Below are 15,908 nucleotides of genomic sequence, written 5' to 3'. Positions count from 1 at the left end.
TGCTTGAGTCATAAATATTTGTCTGATAGGTGAAAGGGAAGCAAGGACCCCTGAACCTTCAGGATGTTGTCACACAGCCCCATCCTGATGGAGCTCTGAGAGACAAAGGTAAGACAAAGTTATCAACCACTGCCCACCAGCCACACAGACAGGTATGGGGAAACCAGTACCCAGGTTACAGAAGGACCTTCAGATTCAGAGGGACTTGATGAGTACCTGTTCTTCAAGCACAAAGAGTTGATACTAATTCTGCTTACAGTGCTGCTGATCTATAACGAAATATGGATCTGCACAAACAGAATACAATTCCTCAGAATTCACATACTGTAAAATTAAGCCCCAGTCTCTTTAGCTACTACTCTGTGCCCATTTGTCTGGCCTAATATTTGTTGTGTGGGCTTTGAACTTGTGTGAACTGCACAGAGCATTGCAGTGTGTAGTTCACTGCTGCAATCTAACATGTTCTCCTTCTGCTTTCCTGGCATCAAAATGATTTTAATTTCCATACTCATCACTCACAAGACAGGCCCAGTGCTAGCTGTATCCTGTTCAAGACTGTTCTTCTTTTTTCTAAGACAACCTGATTTATACTTGTATCTTCTTTCCACTCTCTTTTCACTGATCTCCCTTCCACTGTAACCCTGTTAAAAGTCCAAACTGAACTGTTCCCTTGCCTCCTAGAACACTGTGCCATAATTCCTGGGCTTTTAATTCAGAAATCACTCACTATTCATCCTCTTCACGTAAATACATATATCTAAGGAGGCCTATAATCACTAACATATCCATACACTTAAAACTGAAATGCTTACCAGAAAGTGTTTAGGACTAATAATCATGAAATTATTACCCTTTTTCCCCCACTATTTTGTTACTCCTAAAGAGGTTTATCTTTCCTCAGGTATGTTAAGATAATTACATTACAAGTACAAGGAACAATGGGTCTCCACATAATGAAAATACATTACCATCTCAATGACAATTTGAGAGGAGGGAAAAAAATTGGCAAGAGGTCCTGAAGCAAGGAGCTCCTATTAGTAATTTAAAACATGTGATTTGCTCTGATTTTCTTCCTCACAAATGTTCTCAGAAGGAGGTCTGATATTATTTTCAAACGTGCATTTTCCAGATTATTTTGAAAATCTTTGTCCAAGCTACCCCAATCTCTTATCCTCAGAGATAAAGAGACCGTGTTCTGCAGGTGCCAGCTAGCCACGTGGCTGAAGCACTGCCAGAGGCACTGGGTGCATCCCTCAGCTGCTAGGTTTATGATTGGTCTCAGCAAACTTACAAGGTCTTTTCCAGCCCGAACAATCCCATGATTCCATCATGGAGTGTTTACAAAACCCTCTTATAACCTTCTAGTCAACAGTGTAGAACAGTGGGACGGATGCACTGCTATGCTATGTGGATATGGAGTGTGAAGCAGCAGCTTCTTCCTAGTGTGTCTACATTTTTACCCTCTACCATTTGCATTTTTTTACCAGCCTGGGCACTCTCACACTGAGACCCGTGGGAAGAATGTGCTAAAGCCACTTGCTTTGATCTTGAAAAATCCCTGTGCTGGGGATTACCCCTCTGAGACTTAGCCTCGCAGCATCCAGAAAAAGAACTGGTATAGCCCAGAAGCAAGCCCTGTTCTCAAAATTAAATCTGTAAGTCATACCGGTAATCTGCTCAGATTTAGCTATCAGCTATCCAGAGGATATATTACTGCTTCATTGATGAGAGGAAAGGGGAAACATAATAGAAATACTTATCAGCTGAAAGTGAGATAGAGGATTCAGCAGCTAGTCCCCAGAAGGACAATTTACAGCGCTGTGATGTTTGTTGCTGCCAGTGGCGAGTGGCCAGTCAACAGCAAACCCAGCTGATCATGCATCCATAAATCTGCACAGGCAATCCCAACTCCGACTTCTCCCCATCTCTGAGTGCTTAAGTCACCCAAACTTTCATCTCACAGATGTGTTTATATGTGCAAAACACATCCAAAAAACCTAAACCCCAGTTGACACCACAGCTCTCAGCTATGTAATGTACAGGCTTCTCTGAGAAAACTGTCCTAAGTTCACGGATTTTTTTTTTTTTCATATACAGATTGACAGCACCGGTTTTACAATCTGAAAGTTCTTTTTGCCTAAATGCACTTTGTTGTGAGAAAGTAATAGGGGGAAAGAGTATCGTGCCTGAGCCTGCTTTCGGTTTAGAAGCAGAAGTTGAGATTTTAAAGAGCAAAGTAAGTGCTATAACTTGTATAACAGAAATAAATCTTATGAAATTCCTGCAGTAAGGGAGTATACACTTTTTTCAGACCTTTGTCAAGTGAATTTTCACAATTTCTAAAAAATTTTCAGCTGTTACAGAGTGACATTGTTCCTTGATTTTGAAGGAGCGTTGATCTCCAAATAAAGCAGCTTTGATTTTGTCTGCAGGCACCTGAGCCATGACAGATTATGTTGTTCAAACAGGACACCCACTTTAACCAGGCTAGAGCTGAGCACTGAGGCCTGATGGCTGTGTGGTATGGCCACATGAGCACTTGATAAGGAGATATCAAAGCCAATGGTGGTTAGGAATGTACTGCTCAAGGTGGCATAACGCACATAACAGTACACCAACTCCTCTTAAATGTGATTTTTTCAGAACGTCAAGTTAAAACTAAATGCTCTGGAAAACAGAAGAAAACACGCACGTTTGGTTTTGCTTCCCAATGTAAAGCCTTGTTTGTGGTGGCAAAGCAAAATTTTAGTGGTTTGCCAAAAGGGAATAAGCAACATGAAAGTTTATTTATGCAGCTCTCTGCTCCCTGATGTACCTGCAGTTGGTACCACACCAGTGCCTAAGGAGCTGTGAGCTCTCCATCTTTTCACCTAATGTTTACAGCAGGGGACAGTGTGCAATATTAGACCACACAACTTTAACATCATTTTCAAAATCCAAAGTTCTTGACTGAAGAGATGTGATGGGCTCTCCAGCAGCCAATCCTACCACATCAACGATGGGCATCAGCTGAAGAGAGAAATAGTCTCCACACTAGAGCTGAATGGGAACCAGGCTTTTCACAGAATCACAGAATATGCTGAGCTGGAAGGGACCGACAGGGATCATGGAGTCCAACCCTCAGCCCTGCACAGCCCCATCCCCAGGAGTCACCCCCTGTGCCCCAGGGGATCATCCAAACCCTCCTGCAGCTCTGGCAGCCTTGGGGCTGTGCCCACTGCCCTGGGGAGCCTGTTCAGTGCCAACCACCCTCTGGGGGAAGAACCTTTCCCTGAGATCCACCCTGAGCCTGCCCTGACACAGCTCCAGCCATTCCCTGGGGGCTGTCCCTGCTCCCCCCAGAGCAGAGCTCAGTCCTGCCCCTCCTCTGCCCCTGCCCAGGCAGTTGGGACTGCAGGGAGGTCTCCCCTCAGTCTCCTCCTTTTCTATATTCGAGAAGTTCCAAGTATTTGATGTTTAAGTGACAAGGAAATTTAAGCCAAAAAAAAAAAAAAAAAAAAAAAAAAAAAAAAAAAACTGAAAAAGAAAACACGTTCATATTCAAGATCAAATCTAGGATAAAGTTACTTTTCAGGTCAACCAAAAAAAAATTGTTCTAGTAAAATATAACCATTTAATCAATTAACCTTTTAACTTACACTTTCTGTAATGAAAATTTCAAAGACACGTTTCAAAATTATAAACTACACGAAAACCAAAATTATAATTTAACTTTATTGTTAATATAGTAGTGTTTCTTCAAACTACATTTCAATCAAAGCTTTTACAGCTCTAGAAAACTCCAGACCAATGTTAATCCACCATTTGCTCAATTTCAAACTAGCACTAATTCGGAGCTTACTTGCAAATTGCTATTTTACATCAAACAAAACTGCAAGTAAAAAGTGGGGGGTTTTTTTCAGCAAGACCATTGTGGACTGATGCCAATATTAGTTTTGAATTGATCAGAGCTTGAGAAAGTGTTATCACAGAATTAGAGCAAGAATGCAGATCTCTGATCATCAGTAGACATCAACAAGCCAACAAAGCTGAATATTATTTTCATCTCTTTCCACCCACTGGGGAATGTCAGATAAAGACACCTTATTGGAATATGATTGCTCACACCAAAATTTTTGAGAGGGATAAATTACATGTATCAGTAGAGAACTTAAAATATGCATATCTGAAAACTAAACCACTCGTTCAGGCTGAGATAGGAAAAGCTTTTGTCACTTCTAACACTGTGGAAAAACATCAGCTTGATATGCATTGAGAGAAATAAAATGGGGAGGATTAAAAAACAGAGGGTTAAGCTACCCAAACCCTTTAACAACAGAAACGTCTTCCATTATATTTACCTTCCACTGCTCTCCAGAAAGCTGGAAAATAAACTTGTTTCTCTCCTTTTTCACTTCATCTGACAAAGCACGCCTTTTCTGGAGCTGAGGATTCTTTCCAAAAGTGTCCAGGTTCTTCTCACTGATGTCTACAAAGCCATTTTTGAGGTATTTTGATTGAGGAATACCTTTCTTACGGCACTCTAGTATCAAAGTCCATTCCTGTTTTATCCTGAAATAGTGCCAAAAAGGGTTTATGTGAATCAGCTGGAAAAAAATATAACAGATAAGTCTTAAAGCTTGATCTTCATTTCCATAAGTACTTCACAAAATATAATTTTTTATCTAAAATATTGACCATTAAAAAAAAAAAAAAAAAAAAAGGCATATTCCTGGAGTCATGCAAAGATTTTGTAGACATACATCTGGATTTCAAATGAGCAGGATGTCGTTCACTGGCTATAAAACAGTGACACCCAGAGAATAACAGAAAAGTGGGGAACTGAGCATACTGCCATGAAAAAGAACGTACCCTTTTTTTTCATAGGATAGGAAATATGTTCTCACAGAACAAGTTATATGCATAAACAAAATGAACCTGGTGATGTATGTAAAAATTCTACTTGGGGGGAAAAAAAAAAAGTCATTTTAGAAAGTAAGAAGTACCTTTTTCCCTGCCCTTTTTTGTTCCAGCATAATGATTTATTTTCATTTTTACACCAACATCTTCTTAGAAGGTAAAGGTCAATGTTATCACATGCCAACTAATTTCAGATTCAATTTCAGTATAACTTAAGGTTCACCTCCAAGGCAAACTTTTTTCTCATATAAGTTCAGGTGCAAAGTCAATTTGATATAATTAAGCATTGTCAAAAGCACATGCTTTTAGTTAGGAGAGATTTATTTCAGCTTAGTCAATTAAAGAACAGGTTGATTAAGTGAAGCAAGCCTTCCTTACACCAAAATAAGACTCTGCAGAGCCCCTTGCACAATGAATGCTAGATCCCTGTCGTACATGAGACTCTGGCAGAAAATATCCACCCTCTGGCAGAAATTTTAAGCTAAAGGACTGAACAAAACTGACAGCTGAAGAAGGACACAAAGCTCAGGACAAAGTGCCCTTAGAGAAGGTAAAAAATATCATGTCCTAGAAAGAGAATCACACGCAAGTTTGTAAAGTTCAAGTTAGGAAGTAACAGAAATTGTAGCCGTATTCCCAGACAATCACGGGATTTCTCACTACAGTGTTAAGATGTGAAAAAATGACACATGAAACAGAACCCCAGAGTCATAGAATGGTTTGGGTTGTAAAGGACATTAACTATCTTCAAGTTCCAAACCCTGTGCCATGGGGAGGGTCAAAGCACCCCCCCCAACCTGGCCTTGGACACTTCCAGGGTTGGGGCACCCACACCTTCCCTGGGCACCCTGTGCCAGGGCCTCACCTCCCTCACAGCAAAGAATTTCTTCCTCACATCTAATCTAAACCTGCTGTCTTTCAGTTTGAAGACATTCTCCCTTGTCCTACCACTACAGTTCCTGGCAAAGAGTCCCTCTCCCGTCTTTCCTCTGGGCACCCTTCAGACTCTGGAAGGTTGCCATGAGGTCTCCGCACAACCTTCTCTTCTCCAGGCTGAACAGCCAAGACTTTCTCAGCCTGTCTACTTAGGGAAGGTGCTCCAGTTCCCTTATCAATGTCATGGCCTTGCTCCAGCCAGCCAGTTCTTTATCCACAGGGTGGTCCACCCATCGGATCCATGACCACTATTTAGAGAAGAGGTTGTTGTGCAGGGCCGCGGCAAACACTTTGCACATTTCCAGGGCAATTGCTTTGCCCCTGCCCACCAGTGCTGCAGCCCCACCACAAAAGGCCACCACATCTTTCAGGCCTGAAACCAAAATGTCTGGTTTTTAAGTCACACACAAGAAATAAATCAGTCACAAACTCAGGTACAAGAAGCGTCTCCAAAACTTTTGTGGAAATAAATAATTTTTGGACCCTCACAGCTAGGTGTGAGACAGAGACTGCAGTGCAGAATACACTTACAGGAATATGATAGCATAGGTTACAAGTCATATTTGTCTCAATGCTATCTAAATAAATCTTAAGGGATCAAAACTGCATGCCTAAATAGGAGAGGTGTTATTGAGACAGCTGTATACACTGTGGCACTTACAGAAACCTCAGGGGACATTAGAGAGACTTGAAAACAAAGAGCACAGCAACAGCAGAGACACACACACAGCACGGGGATGTGTTGCAGACACTTTGTACAGTTTTAGAAAATCCATATGACTGTTTGTCAGGGAAACGAGCCTGAGAGACCACTGGAGGACAGTTTGAAGGAGTAACACACTACGCATGGGACATCAGAGAACTGCAAAAAGCCCCTTCAGTAATAATGACTGCAATGGGCTCCCAAGTGATGCCTTTGTAAGGAGAAAATACAGGAAAGCACCTTTTAAGATATTTCAGAAGGTGAATTAACAGTGAAGTTGGTTAAAAGTGTAGCTCACTGGATAAAATCTTGTCAGACTACGTGAGGACAGCACGAATTCAAAGCACATTCTAAAGAAGAGAGAGTAAGGATGTCTTTCTCCCCTCATTGCAAAAAATACAAAAATATCTTAAAAAATGATAAAGTGGTATTTTTCTTCAAACTGAGAAATTACAAGGCAGTATAAGCTCTGATAAACACATAAAAACAAGTGAAGTTCCTTCCTGCAGGTACACAAACAACTAGGAAAAGGATTTGCAGCATATCAAAAGCAGGAGGCCTCTCAGAGAGGTGATGGGAACAATAACTTATCAAGGTATGAAAGGAGCAGTGAAGGAACAGTTAAAGAAGTTATTGAGAGCTGCAGAATTGGGTTCAGTTTTCATTAGAGAGATCAGGGTGTACTTTATGTGTAGACACCTGGAGGACTTTCTGGTATTTAAAGTGTCAACAGAGAAGGTGTGAGAGTGCTAAAAGATATATTTGAAATAAATCTCCCAATTTCTCCCAGTGTCTACTGCATTGTGGACTGCTTCATGCCACAGCAAGCTGTGATATGAGTCAGGAAGAGAAAGACTGGACTGGCAGAAAATGTGCCCAGCAACGTGTTGAGTTCAGAGAGTCCCTGGAGTGGGCAGAAGCTGCTGGTACAGTCCAGGAAGAGTCCACCAACTATGCACACCTCCAGATCTCTTCTGAAGCTACTTGATATGACAAACACACAGCTCCTTAGCCCACACTGTGATACTTCAACAAGCTGCAGATGATATTTCTGGTGACAGAGGGAGAGATACCCAAACACTGGATTGCACTAGGCGGCCCTACCAAGGGTATCCCCTCCAGCTGCAGTTTGCAAGGGCTCAGATGACAGAATTTTCCATATCAGTTGATATTTTCTCTATCAGCCATCCATATCAGACATGAAAGTTCAAACACCTTTTTCAGATGCTTTGACAAGTGAGCCAAATCAATTTTTAGTGTTGATCTTAGCTATTCAATCTGCCATTTGAACCACAGAAACCACCAGCACAAGAAAGGGCAGGTGTTGTAATTATCTGAACCATTAAGAGGCAGAAACCTCAGGACCAGGAGACCAAAACCCCAGAATTCATTTTTTTCCCTAAAATATTCTAATCTTAGTTTTACTTACCACCACTGTACTGCTGCTTCTCACATTCTCCTCCAGTCCTCCACATACAGCTTTTCTGTCCCTCTGTGAAGCTTTACTCTGCACTACTATTCTCTCATTTCCATGGAATTCCTTCATCTTCTATCAGAGCAATAAACATTTGATCCCAGTGCATAACTCAATGCACTGAAAAAACTTACCCCCAAAATAGGGGTTTTTTTCAATTCCTTGCTCTTCATTCAATCACAAAAAAAAAATGAATGATTAATTCCTCCCAGTATAAATTCTAAGAATGTTAGAAACTTCATAAAAAAAACCAGACAGAAGAGGTCAAAAAGTCTAACTCAATAAGAAGTAAGGCACTGAGCTGCACTACTACACCTCAGAGCTGGCTCTGTCTTGTGGGCTCCAGGAACACTATAGCAGAGGGCTCAGATCTAAAATTTCACTCTCTCACAACAAGGAATATAGAAAATGGCAAGAAAGGAGCTACATTAAAGCTGAAAGGATAAGCTGCCCTCTGACACTTCGTTGACAACCTGTACAAAACACAAAACACAGGAGGTCGTTGCCAGCCAAATGAAACAAAATGCACACAACAAAAATGGCTGTTAAGCAAATCAGTCACTGAAATATTGACCTCAGAAGAAGGGGAGGCATTGAAAATTAAATCTGGTAGGGAATTCAATATGGATGTTACACACCAGTATGGAAATCCTGTGTCAAACTCCTTCTTTAGTCCTACTTTAAATTATGGCAACATGCTCTGTTAACCTTTTAAAGAATGCAAGAATGCCCACTTGCAGTCACCAGACTAAGCACCACTTACAATCACCTTGTGAACAGATGGAAAGTGAATTAATAACGGAGCAACAAAAGTGCCTAACTTTGTGCAGTACATCTCAGAACGAAAACATTTTATTTCCCACCGTCAGAGGTTCTAATGATTTACAGCCCCAGCCCGTACTCTGGGGTTACACACCAGCCAAGTGAATCCCTAGGAGCCTTCCTGGCCTGGAGCTGTGGCTTGCATCAAGCCATATGTCTCGTGAAGCAAAGACTACAAAGCTGTAAATGTGCAGGTTCAGCTGAGATGAGAACAAAGGGATCTATCCAGCTACAACGTTGTCATTCTGCTCTGTCATCGAAAAAAAATTGAGGTGATGGTACTTCTTAAGGGATCTCTATAAAAATAAAGACCATTTTAAGTCTTTCTTTGGTGACAACCCTCAAATAAGACAGAATTTCTGCCATGTTTGTCATATCTGAAGGCTATTGCATGAAAATTCAGGAACGACATCAGAAAGAAAAGGCTTCTAAAGCAGCGTGACAAACAGACACAACAAATCTCCACAGAAATAAAATCATCTTTTAAATACTCTAGTACACTTTTAGAGAAATTAGATCTCTGGTCTTGACACTTTAAAGGCTCCTGATATTGCAGAAACACATTTTCATATGTGAGAAATGAGTTGGTTACTAAAGTTTATGTCTTTTTAACACTACTCAGCAATAAAATGTTTTGGTCTTCCTCTAGGACTTGATCAAACAGTTTCAGTCAGATTAAAGAAGCAACAGTCATTTTCAGTATTTAAAAAGCTGGAGTTAGTCAAGCCTAATTTAGGTGGGAGTAGGAACATAGAAAAATATTTCTCCTCAGTGAAAGATCCAGATGAGAACTAAAGGTTCCAACTCAGCAAACCACCCCAGTGTTTCCACTTCAATCATATAAATAGTCCAAGTAATTTTTGAAAAGTCTGGTTGCATGCAGCCTATGTTTGTCAAAAAAAAAAAGAAAAGAAAGTTAAGTTCTATACCCATATATCTGTAACACAAAAGCACACCTGTCACTGAGGCAGACTGTATGTGGTGTAGAGCAAATTTTACTTGGGCAAGTTATTTCCCAATACACTGTCTTTTTCCAGTAAGCTTTCAGGACCATGCACTACAGATATGAAACGGGAACACCGGGGAAATAGAAGATTCTAGTATTTCCATTTTGGTTAGTGCTGAATTTCTTATCAGGTAATCATTCCCCAAATGCTATTTCACTACTGCAGCGTACCTGCAGAAATGAGATTTCACAACATATAACCTTTCTATTACTATTATTATTTTTATACATATTACCTGTCAATAATAGGGCAGTTCCTTGCCTGACATTTTAGTTCCTCCAACAAAATTATGAATCTAATCCACCTGATGCAAAGAGTTACTACACAACAAATTCAGTGACTGGACCCTTCAGAGGAACAACCAGCTTGGAAAACAAGAAGTGTGCGTTGGTGAGGATTTCAGAGCCACCAAAGCAAACAAAGAGTAACTGGGTTTCTCTCAACTGCTGCACCTCCTGCAGTTACCCCCTGCTCAGAGTCTGACTGGGAGGTCTTGAGGAAAAGCTGTGGCTCTCAGGTAAAGAAAGGAAGTTTCGTTAGATGGCACTATTCACTCTAAATCAGGGTGGAAGAATTGACCAGGACACTACTCGGTGGCACCAGTCTAGGAATCACTAGCCATGCATGGTCATCAAATAAACCCATGGAATTTTTATAAGAACGTTACAGTCAAACTGGAGCCCAGCCCAAAATGGTACTCTCGATGGATGAGTAACATTTGCTTCAAATTCAATTGAATTGATCTAATTTCGGTCCCATGGCCAGGCTTCTCCATGGGTTGTAAAGGGTTGGGGCAGAGCTTTTATCTTACAACACACTTCTGTGCATTATTTTACCTGCCAGGTCTGTATGCACGGGTGCCTAAAAACAAAGCATATATTAGTGCTTCATATATAATCCCAATTGTTGCCTACAATTTGTGTTTGGGGCCAAGAGATTCCCAGCTTGAGTTTTAGACTTGCTGGGAAAAAATTTCTGGTTGGGTAGGAGAATAAAGATAAATGTCACAAATAAAATCTTATTTCAGGTACAAACTGAAGTTTGGCAGAGAGATAAAGAAAAACCTTTTTTACTAAATAAATGTGTAGCCTCTCAGGGAAAAAAAGTCACTGCCTGTAGAGAGTAGTTTACTTTTTTGGTTTTTGCTTTTTGGTTTTTGCTTTTTGGTTTTTGCTTTCAACATTCAGAAAGTGCATAACTCAGAAAAATAATACATGCACATTTAGCTAGCCGGGCTTCTAGAGGAAGTTTTTGGAGAAGAGAAACACTGGAAGAGGTAGCTGAACAAACTTTTATCTTTGCTGCATGTTTATTAGTGGACAGAAGAGGCTGTGCCATTTCACAGCAAAGATATAGATAGCTAATCTGGGCAAACAGCTCTGGCATTTCCTCGCTTGAATGCTTAATTTGTTAGCCTTCAGTTTTATCTTACCTGCTTTCACACAGAAGACAAACATGTCACAATCCTTACCAAAAAAAAAAAAAAAATTCTAACTGTAAACTTTCACTCTCACTCCCTTGGAAAAAAAAAAAATGTAGAAAGGAAAACTTATTGAGGAAAATCATCATACCACATCAAGTTAACGTGACGACATTGAGTATTTCGGGGTACAATATAAGACTGTTCCCCACTACCAGAATCTAGAAGATTAAATATAAAACACTGTGATAAACACAAACTTCCTTCAGTAATGTGCACTTTCATAAACACGTAGATAACCTCAGTACAGTGCACATTTTTTGGAACAGTTTGTGTTTCATATCCTGTGGGTGATTCAGAATGAGCTTCTTCTGATGGATCAAGAACATGAAGCAAAAAGAAATTAAACCTGCACAACACTATTTCTTTTTCTTTTATATCCAGTTGCTGGTTTGTGTGTATTCTTTACATTGCCATACCCCCCCAGTCCCACAAAACCAAAGAGGAAACAGAGGAATGAATTAATTCTACACAAAATTGTCTGATACCAGTGCCTCAGAAGGCCAGATATGAACCTCTCACAGCATTCCCAGTTGTTGGTTCTCCAGAATCAACTTTCACTGGACAGTTGCTCAAACCTCTGCTCTAAACCTGTAAATTCCCAAAGTTTTTACAAGAGCTCATTGTTAATGCAAACAGAGTTTAAGCTTTTTTATTCATTTGTGAGATTTTTCTCTTAAGAAAATCTCCAGTCAAAAAAATATCTTGCATGTGGCTGTTTACTGATTCTGCATGAGCCAAATTGCCTTGCCCCAAGGCAAGCAGAGTTCCCTGGAGGTTATCTGGGAGTTTGTCCTCGAATAATGCTTGTTACATTGCACTACAAATTATTAGGTCATTTTACACAGCAACACGGCTATAAAGGACCTGTGCAATCTCAAGGGCGTTAGCAAATTGGAACTTCTTTCAGAAAAAAGTTGTTTAAAAAAAGAAAAAGAAGGAAAACGAAGCAGCCTCAGGCGGCCAAGATTCCAAACTCATCTGTTACATGAGTGTATTTGCAGAGAAAGTCTATTAACTTCGGCCCTACTTAGGAATTCACTCTGGCTGCTGGCAAAAGTGGATATCTAGAATCTTAAATGCTAGAATGCAGTCCTCATCTGGGGGAACTAGCTGCCTTCTTTGAATGTCTTTTTGGAGTTATCATTTTGGATAAAAATCCTTTACAAAATACTTTCTTACTCTGACACAGTGTGTAATAACATTGATTTCAGTGTGCCCACCTGATAATAGTAGAATTTTAATCTCTGAGTGTTATACCAGAATTTAGTCACACACAGAACTCCATAAAATAATTAAATTTATTTCTACAGGGAAACGTTATTTCTATTAGGCATTTAATAGTAATTAAAATTTTATCTATGCTTTCAAGATAACAGCAAGCAAAGTCTTGTCATATTTTTGGCCCAACACTTGAGAGCACTGAAAAGCACCTAAGAAATAACTTGTGATCTGACATTTGGGACCTAAATGCCAGTGGTCACTGCATGCCTTGAAAAAAAAAAAAAAAAGGAGAATTTTCTTTTAACTGAATTTAGCATTTTATCACTAATATCCACGTTACTTTGCCTATTATTCTACCAGCTTTGTCTATTCTATGAGGCTTAATCGTAAGAATGAATGTGGACTTTGCCATTCGTTACAGGGGATGAAATACTGATCACTTATACTTGGAAGACAAAACCTAATGTATTTCCTCCTTTTTTTCCAGGAGCTTTAGAATAAAACTAACAGGACAGCAACCTGAGAGCGTGAAGACTCCCAGAGTACAGTATGCAAAATGCAATTTAAAGGCAGAAAACAAAAGATCCTTCTTGAGTGCTGCAAGTGCACTTGAGCCCTTTTACTTCTGTGCATTATATCTCAAGTTCCTCGTCCCCAGTTGGCACAGCAAGATATCAGAATGACTTTGGACCCCATTAGCAGAAAAGATCAGAGCAGGTGGTCAAGCTCCCTTCTTTCAGTTGGAAGGGTGGCTACAGACAAATAACCACAGGCAGAAAAGGCAGGGAGAATGTGTTGTTTTCATGGAAAAGACAAGTCACAGTAAGAAATTAGTCTTAACCTATGCTACTGACTAAAATCCTGGGAGTTCAGATTAACTGCCTCAGAGCACATGAGGTTGCCCTCTTTCCCTCTTACGTGAAAAGTTGCCCATTCCTGGATCCTGATCTACTTTCATACCAGAAAGATAACTCAGAGGTTATCTTCTGCACCACAGACAACCAAAACAAAAACAAACAAAAAAAAAAAACGTGGAAGGGGATGCTGACATGTTGTCCACAGTGAGACAGAAATAAGGTTTGATCAAACTTCATGGTAACTGCAGTACCATCTGGAGTTAAACCCAACAGACACTCCCTAGCCCGCTGGTGGGATGGGAAAAAGAATCAGGGGAGAAAAAAGTAAAAGTTTGGTTGAGATAAGAACAATTTAATAATAGAAACAAAGTAAAGTATAATAATATTACTAATATTAATGGCAATAACAATAATGAAGAGGAGAGAGAGAAATAAAACCCAAGAGAAACACGTGGTGTCCAGTGCAACTGTTCACAACCTGTTGAACAGTTCCCAAACCATCCCTGAGAAACAGTCAGTCACTTCCAGCCAACTCCACCAGTTTATATGCTGAGTTCTATAGTATGGAGTATCCTGCTTGGGTCAGCTGTCCTGGCTGTGCTCCCTGACAGCTCTTTGTGCTGCTCCTCACTGGCAGAGAATAAGCCACTGGAAAGTCCTTGACATAGCATAAGCACTACTTAGCAACAAGCAAAACATCATTGTGCTATCAACATTATTCTCATACTAAATCCAAAACACAGCACTGTACCAGTTACCAGTTATTTTTCTCTCTTCTTGGAAAGAGAAAAATAAGTCAAAAGTTTCCAACATTGCCAGCACAGTGTAATATTTAACAGTGTCTTATGAGAAGTAAAATATTTCTTAAGGAAATTACAAATTAAATATAATAAAAGCAATGAAAATATTAGTGGACATAAACATTATAATCAAGGACATCTTTAATACCTAAAAAAAAAAAAACCCTAACAATTATTTTATTCTATTCTTTATCTCCTATTCAGAAGCAACTGAATATGCCCATTAATTTAATTCCTTTTGTTTCTCCTGTCAACTCAACAAAAAGACTTCAAGTATTTCCTGGTACTGAAACTTATGGGCATGTTTTCATGAATTCCATAATTAATAAGCCATACCTTTATACAGCAGATAAGAAATAGAAAGGCACAAAATGCGTTATTTTTCTCTTCAGTTTAAGTCACCTAAACAATAAAACACATGATTAGTAAATCACAATCCACATAGACAACAGCAGGGACTTGAAGAAATACAAGCACAGTTTGTGCTGCAGTTCCCTTACAATCATCTGAGGAAAGGAGGTGAGAAATCACTGAAACTGAACCCAAAAAGCAAAATCTTAATCATGTAGTAATGCTTAGTATATGACAGTGTTAGTGGACAATAAGAACAAATTCAGTTAAAATGAACAGCACAAAAGTTGGCTTACTTCTCCAATGCACTTTTTTCTAATCTTTCTTTCTCCTTCCTCTGTCGTTCTTTGTTCTTCTTAACTCGAGTTTCCCACAGTCCTCTTATGACAGAAAAGTCAAATATTATCACCTGATGCCCCATGCTGTCGACATTAAGCTTCTCCTGCAAGAACAAGCCGACACGTCAGGAAAAAAATAATGACAAAAACAAGGAACTAAACTATCATGTTTCATTAAAATAGTCTGGGGAGAAGAGTTGAAGGCATGAGGATGCTTATGCCTTCATAAGCATCATTATGTTATACTTCATAACACAGTATGCTTTCCATCTCACTCAGTTTGTCTAGGGGTTTTGTGCTGGCAGTAATCAATGTAGCTTACAATCGACTTCTACATAAAATCTATGGCAACAGCTACACGTTAAATTTTTTGTATTCTTTACACTTTTTCCTTTCCAAGATAAAGACAGAGATGCAAAGGAATACTGCCTTGATTAAGTAACACTGATGAAAATAGCTTTAAAGACTTTGCATTTTTAACAATTTCTGTAATATTAAAATGGGAGCTCATAAAAAATTTATTGATTTTAAATCATGCAAATTCATCTTGAGCTCTTGTGTATTCTGTGCCAGTCTACTGCCTATGCCTTTGCAGGGGGAGAGTGGGGAGTGATCAGGCAGCACGTTTGTTTTCAGTGGGAACACCAAACTGTGGGATACAATTCCTAAACCATGGCATACGTATAGGAGCACATTCCAACAGTTGAAGACTTGGTGCCACTATATCAGGTCCTGTGCAGTTAAGGACTGAGCTGAACTGGACCCTAGTTCATCAAGCTTTCTCTATACTGGGAAGAGTATTGAGATGAAATTTGGCTGTGCAGGGATGGGGTGAGGAAGGTCCAGGCAAAGCTGGAACTGAACCTGTCAAGGGATGCAAAGAATAACAAGAATGTATCTACGCATATGATCAGCTAGAAAAGGAAGGTCAGAGAAGGTGTAGCCCCTCTGATAAACAATGCTGGAAAACTGATAACAATGGAAGAGGAGAAGGCTGAGATACTCAACAACTTCTAT

General features: G+C 39.7%; 1 protein-coding gene across 1 annotated transcript in view; it reads right to left on the bottom strand.

The window, feature by feature from the left end:
* The window catches only part of LRRC2 (leucine rich repeat containing 2), a 54,321-nt gene extending 39,347 nt beyond the window's left edge, over positions 1 to 14,974 (bottom strand). Inside the window, exons 1-2 of the mRNA XM_050329163.1 lie at positions 14,850 to 14,974; positions 4,341 to 4,551 (exon numbers count right to left, since the gene is read on the bottom strand). Of these exons, the coding sequence (XP_050185120.1) occupies positions 4,341 to 4,551; positions 14,850 to 14,974 (336 nt within the window). The remainder of the gene's footprint in view (positions 1 to 4,340; positions 4,552 to 14,849) is intronic.
* Positions 14,975 to 15,908: the final 934 nt, after the last annotated feature.

The sequence above is a fragment of the Myiozetetes cayanensis genome, unplaced genomic scaffold, assembly GCF_022539395.1.
Source record: "Myiozetetes cayanensis isolate MyiCay16 unplaced genomic scaffold, myiCay2020 scf4, whole genome shotgun sequence".
Classification (NCBI taxonomy): Eukaryota; Metazoa; Chordata; class Aves; order Passeriformes; family Tyrannidae; genus Myiozetetes; species Myiozetetes cayanensis.
Note: the sequence above shows the minus strand (reverse complement) of the source record. Positions and strands in the feature narration are given on the sequence as shown.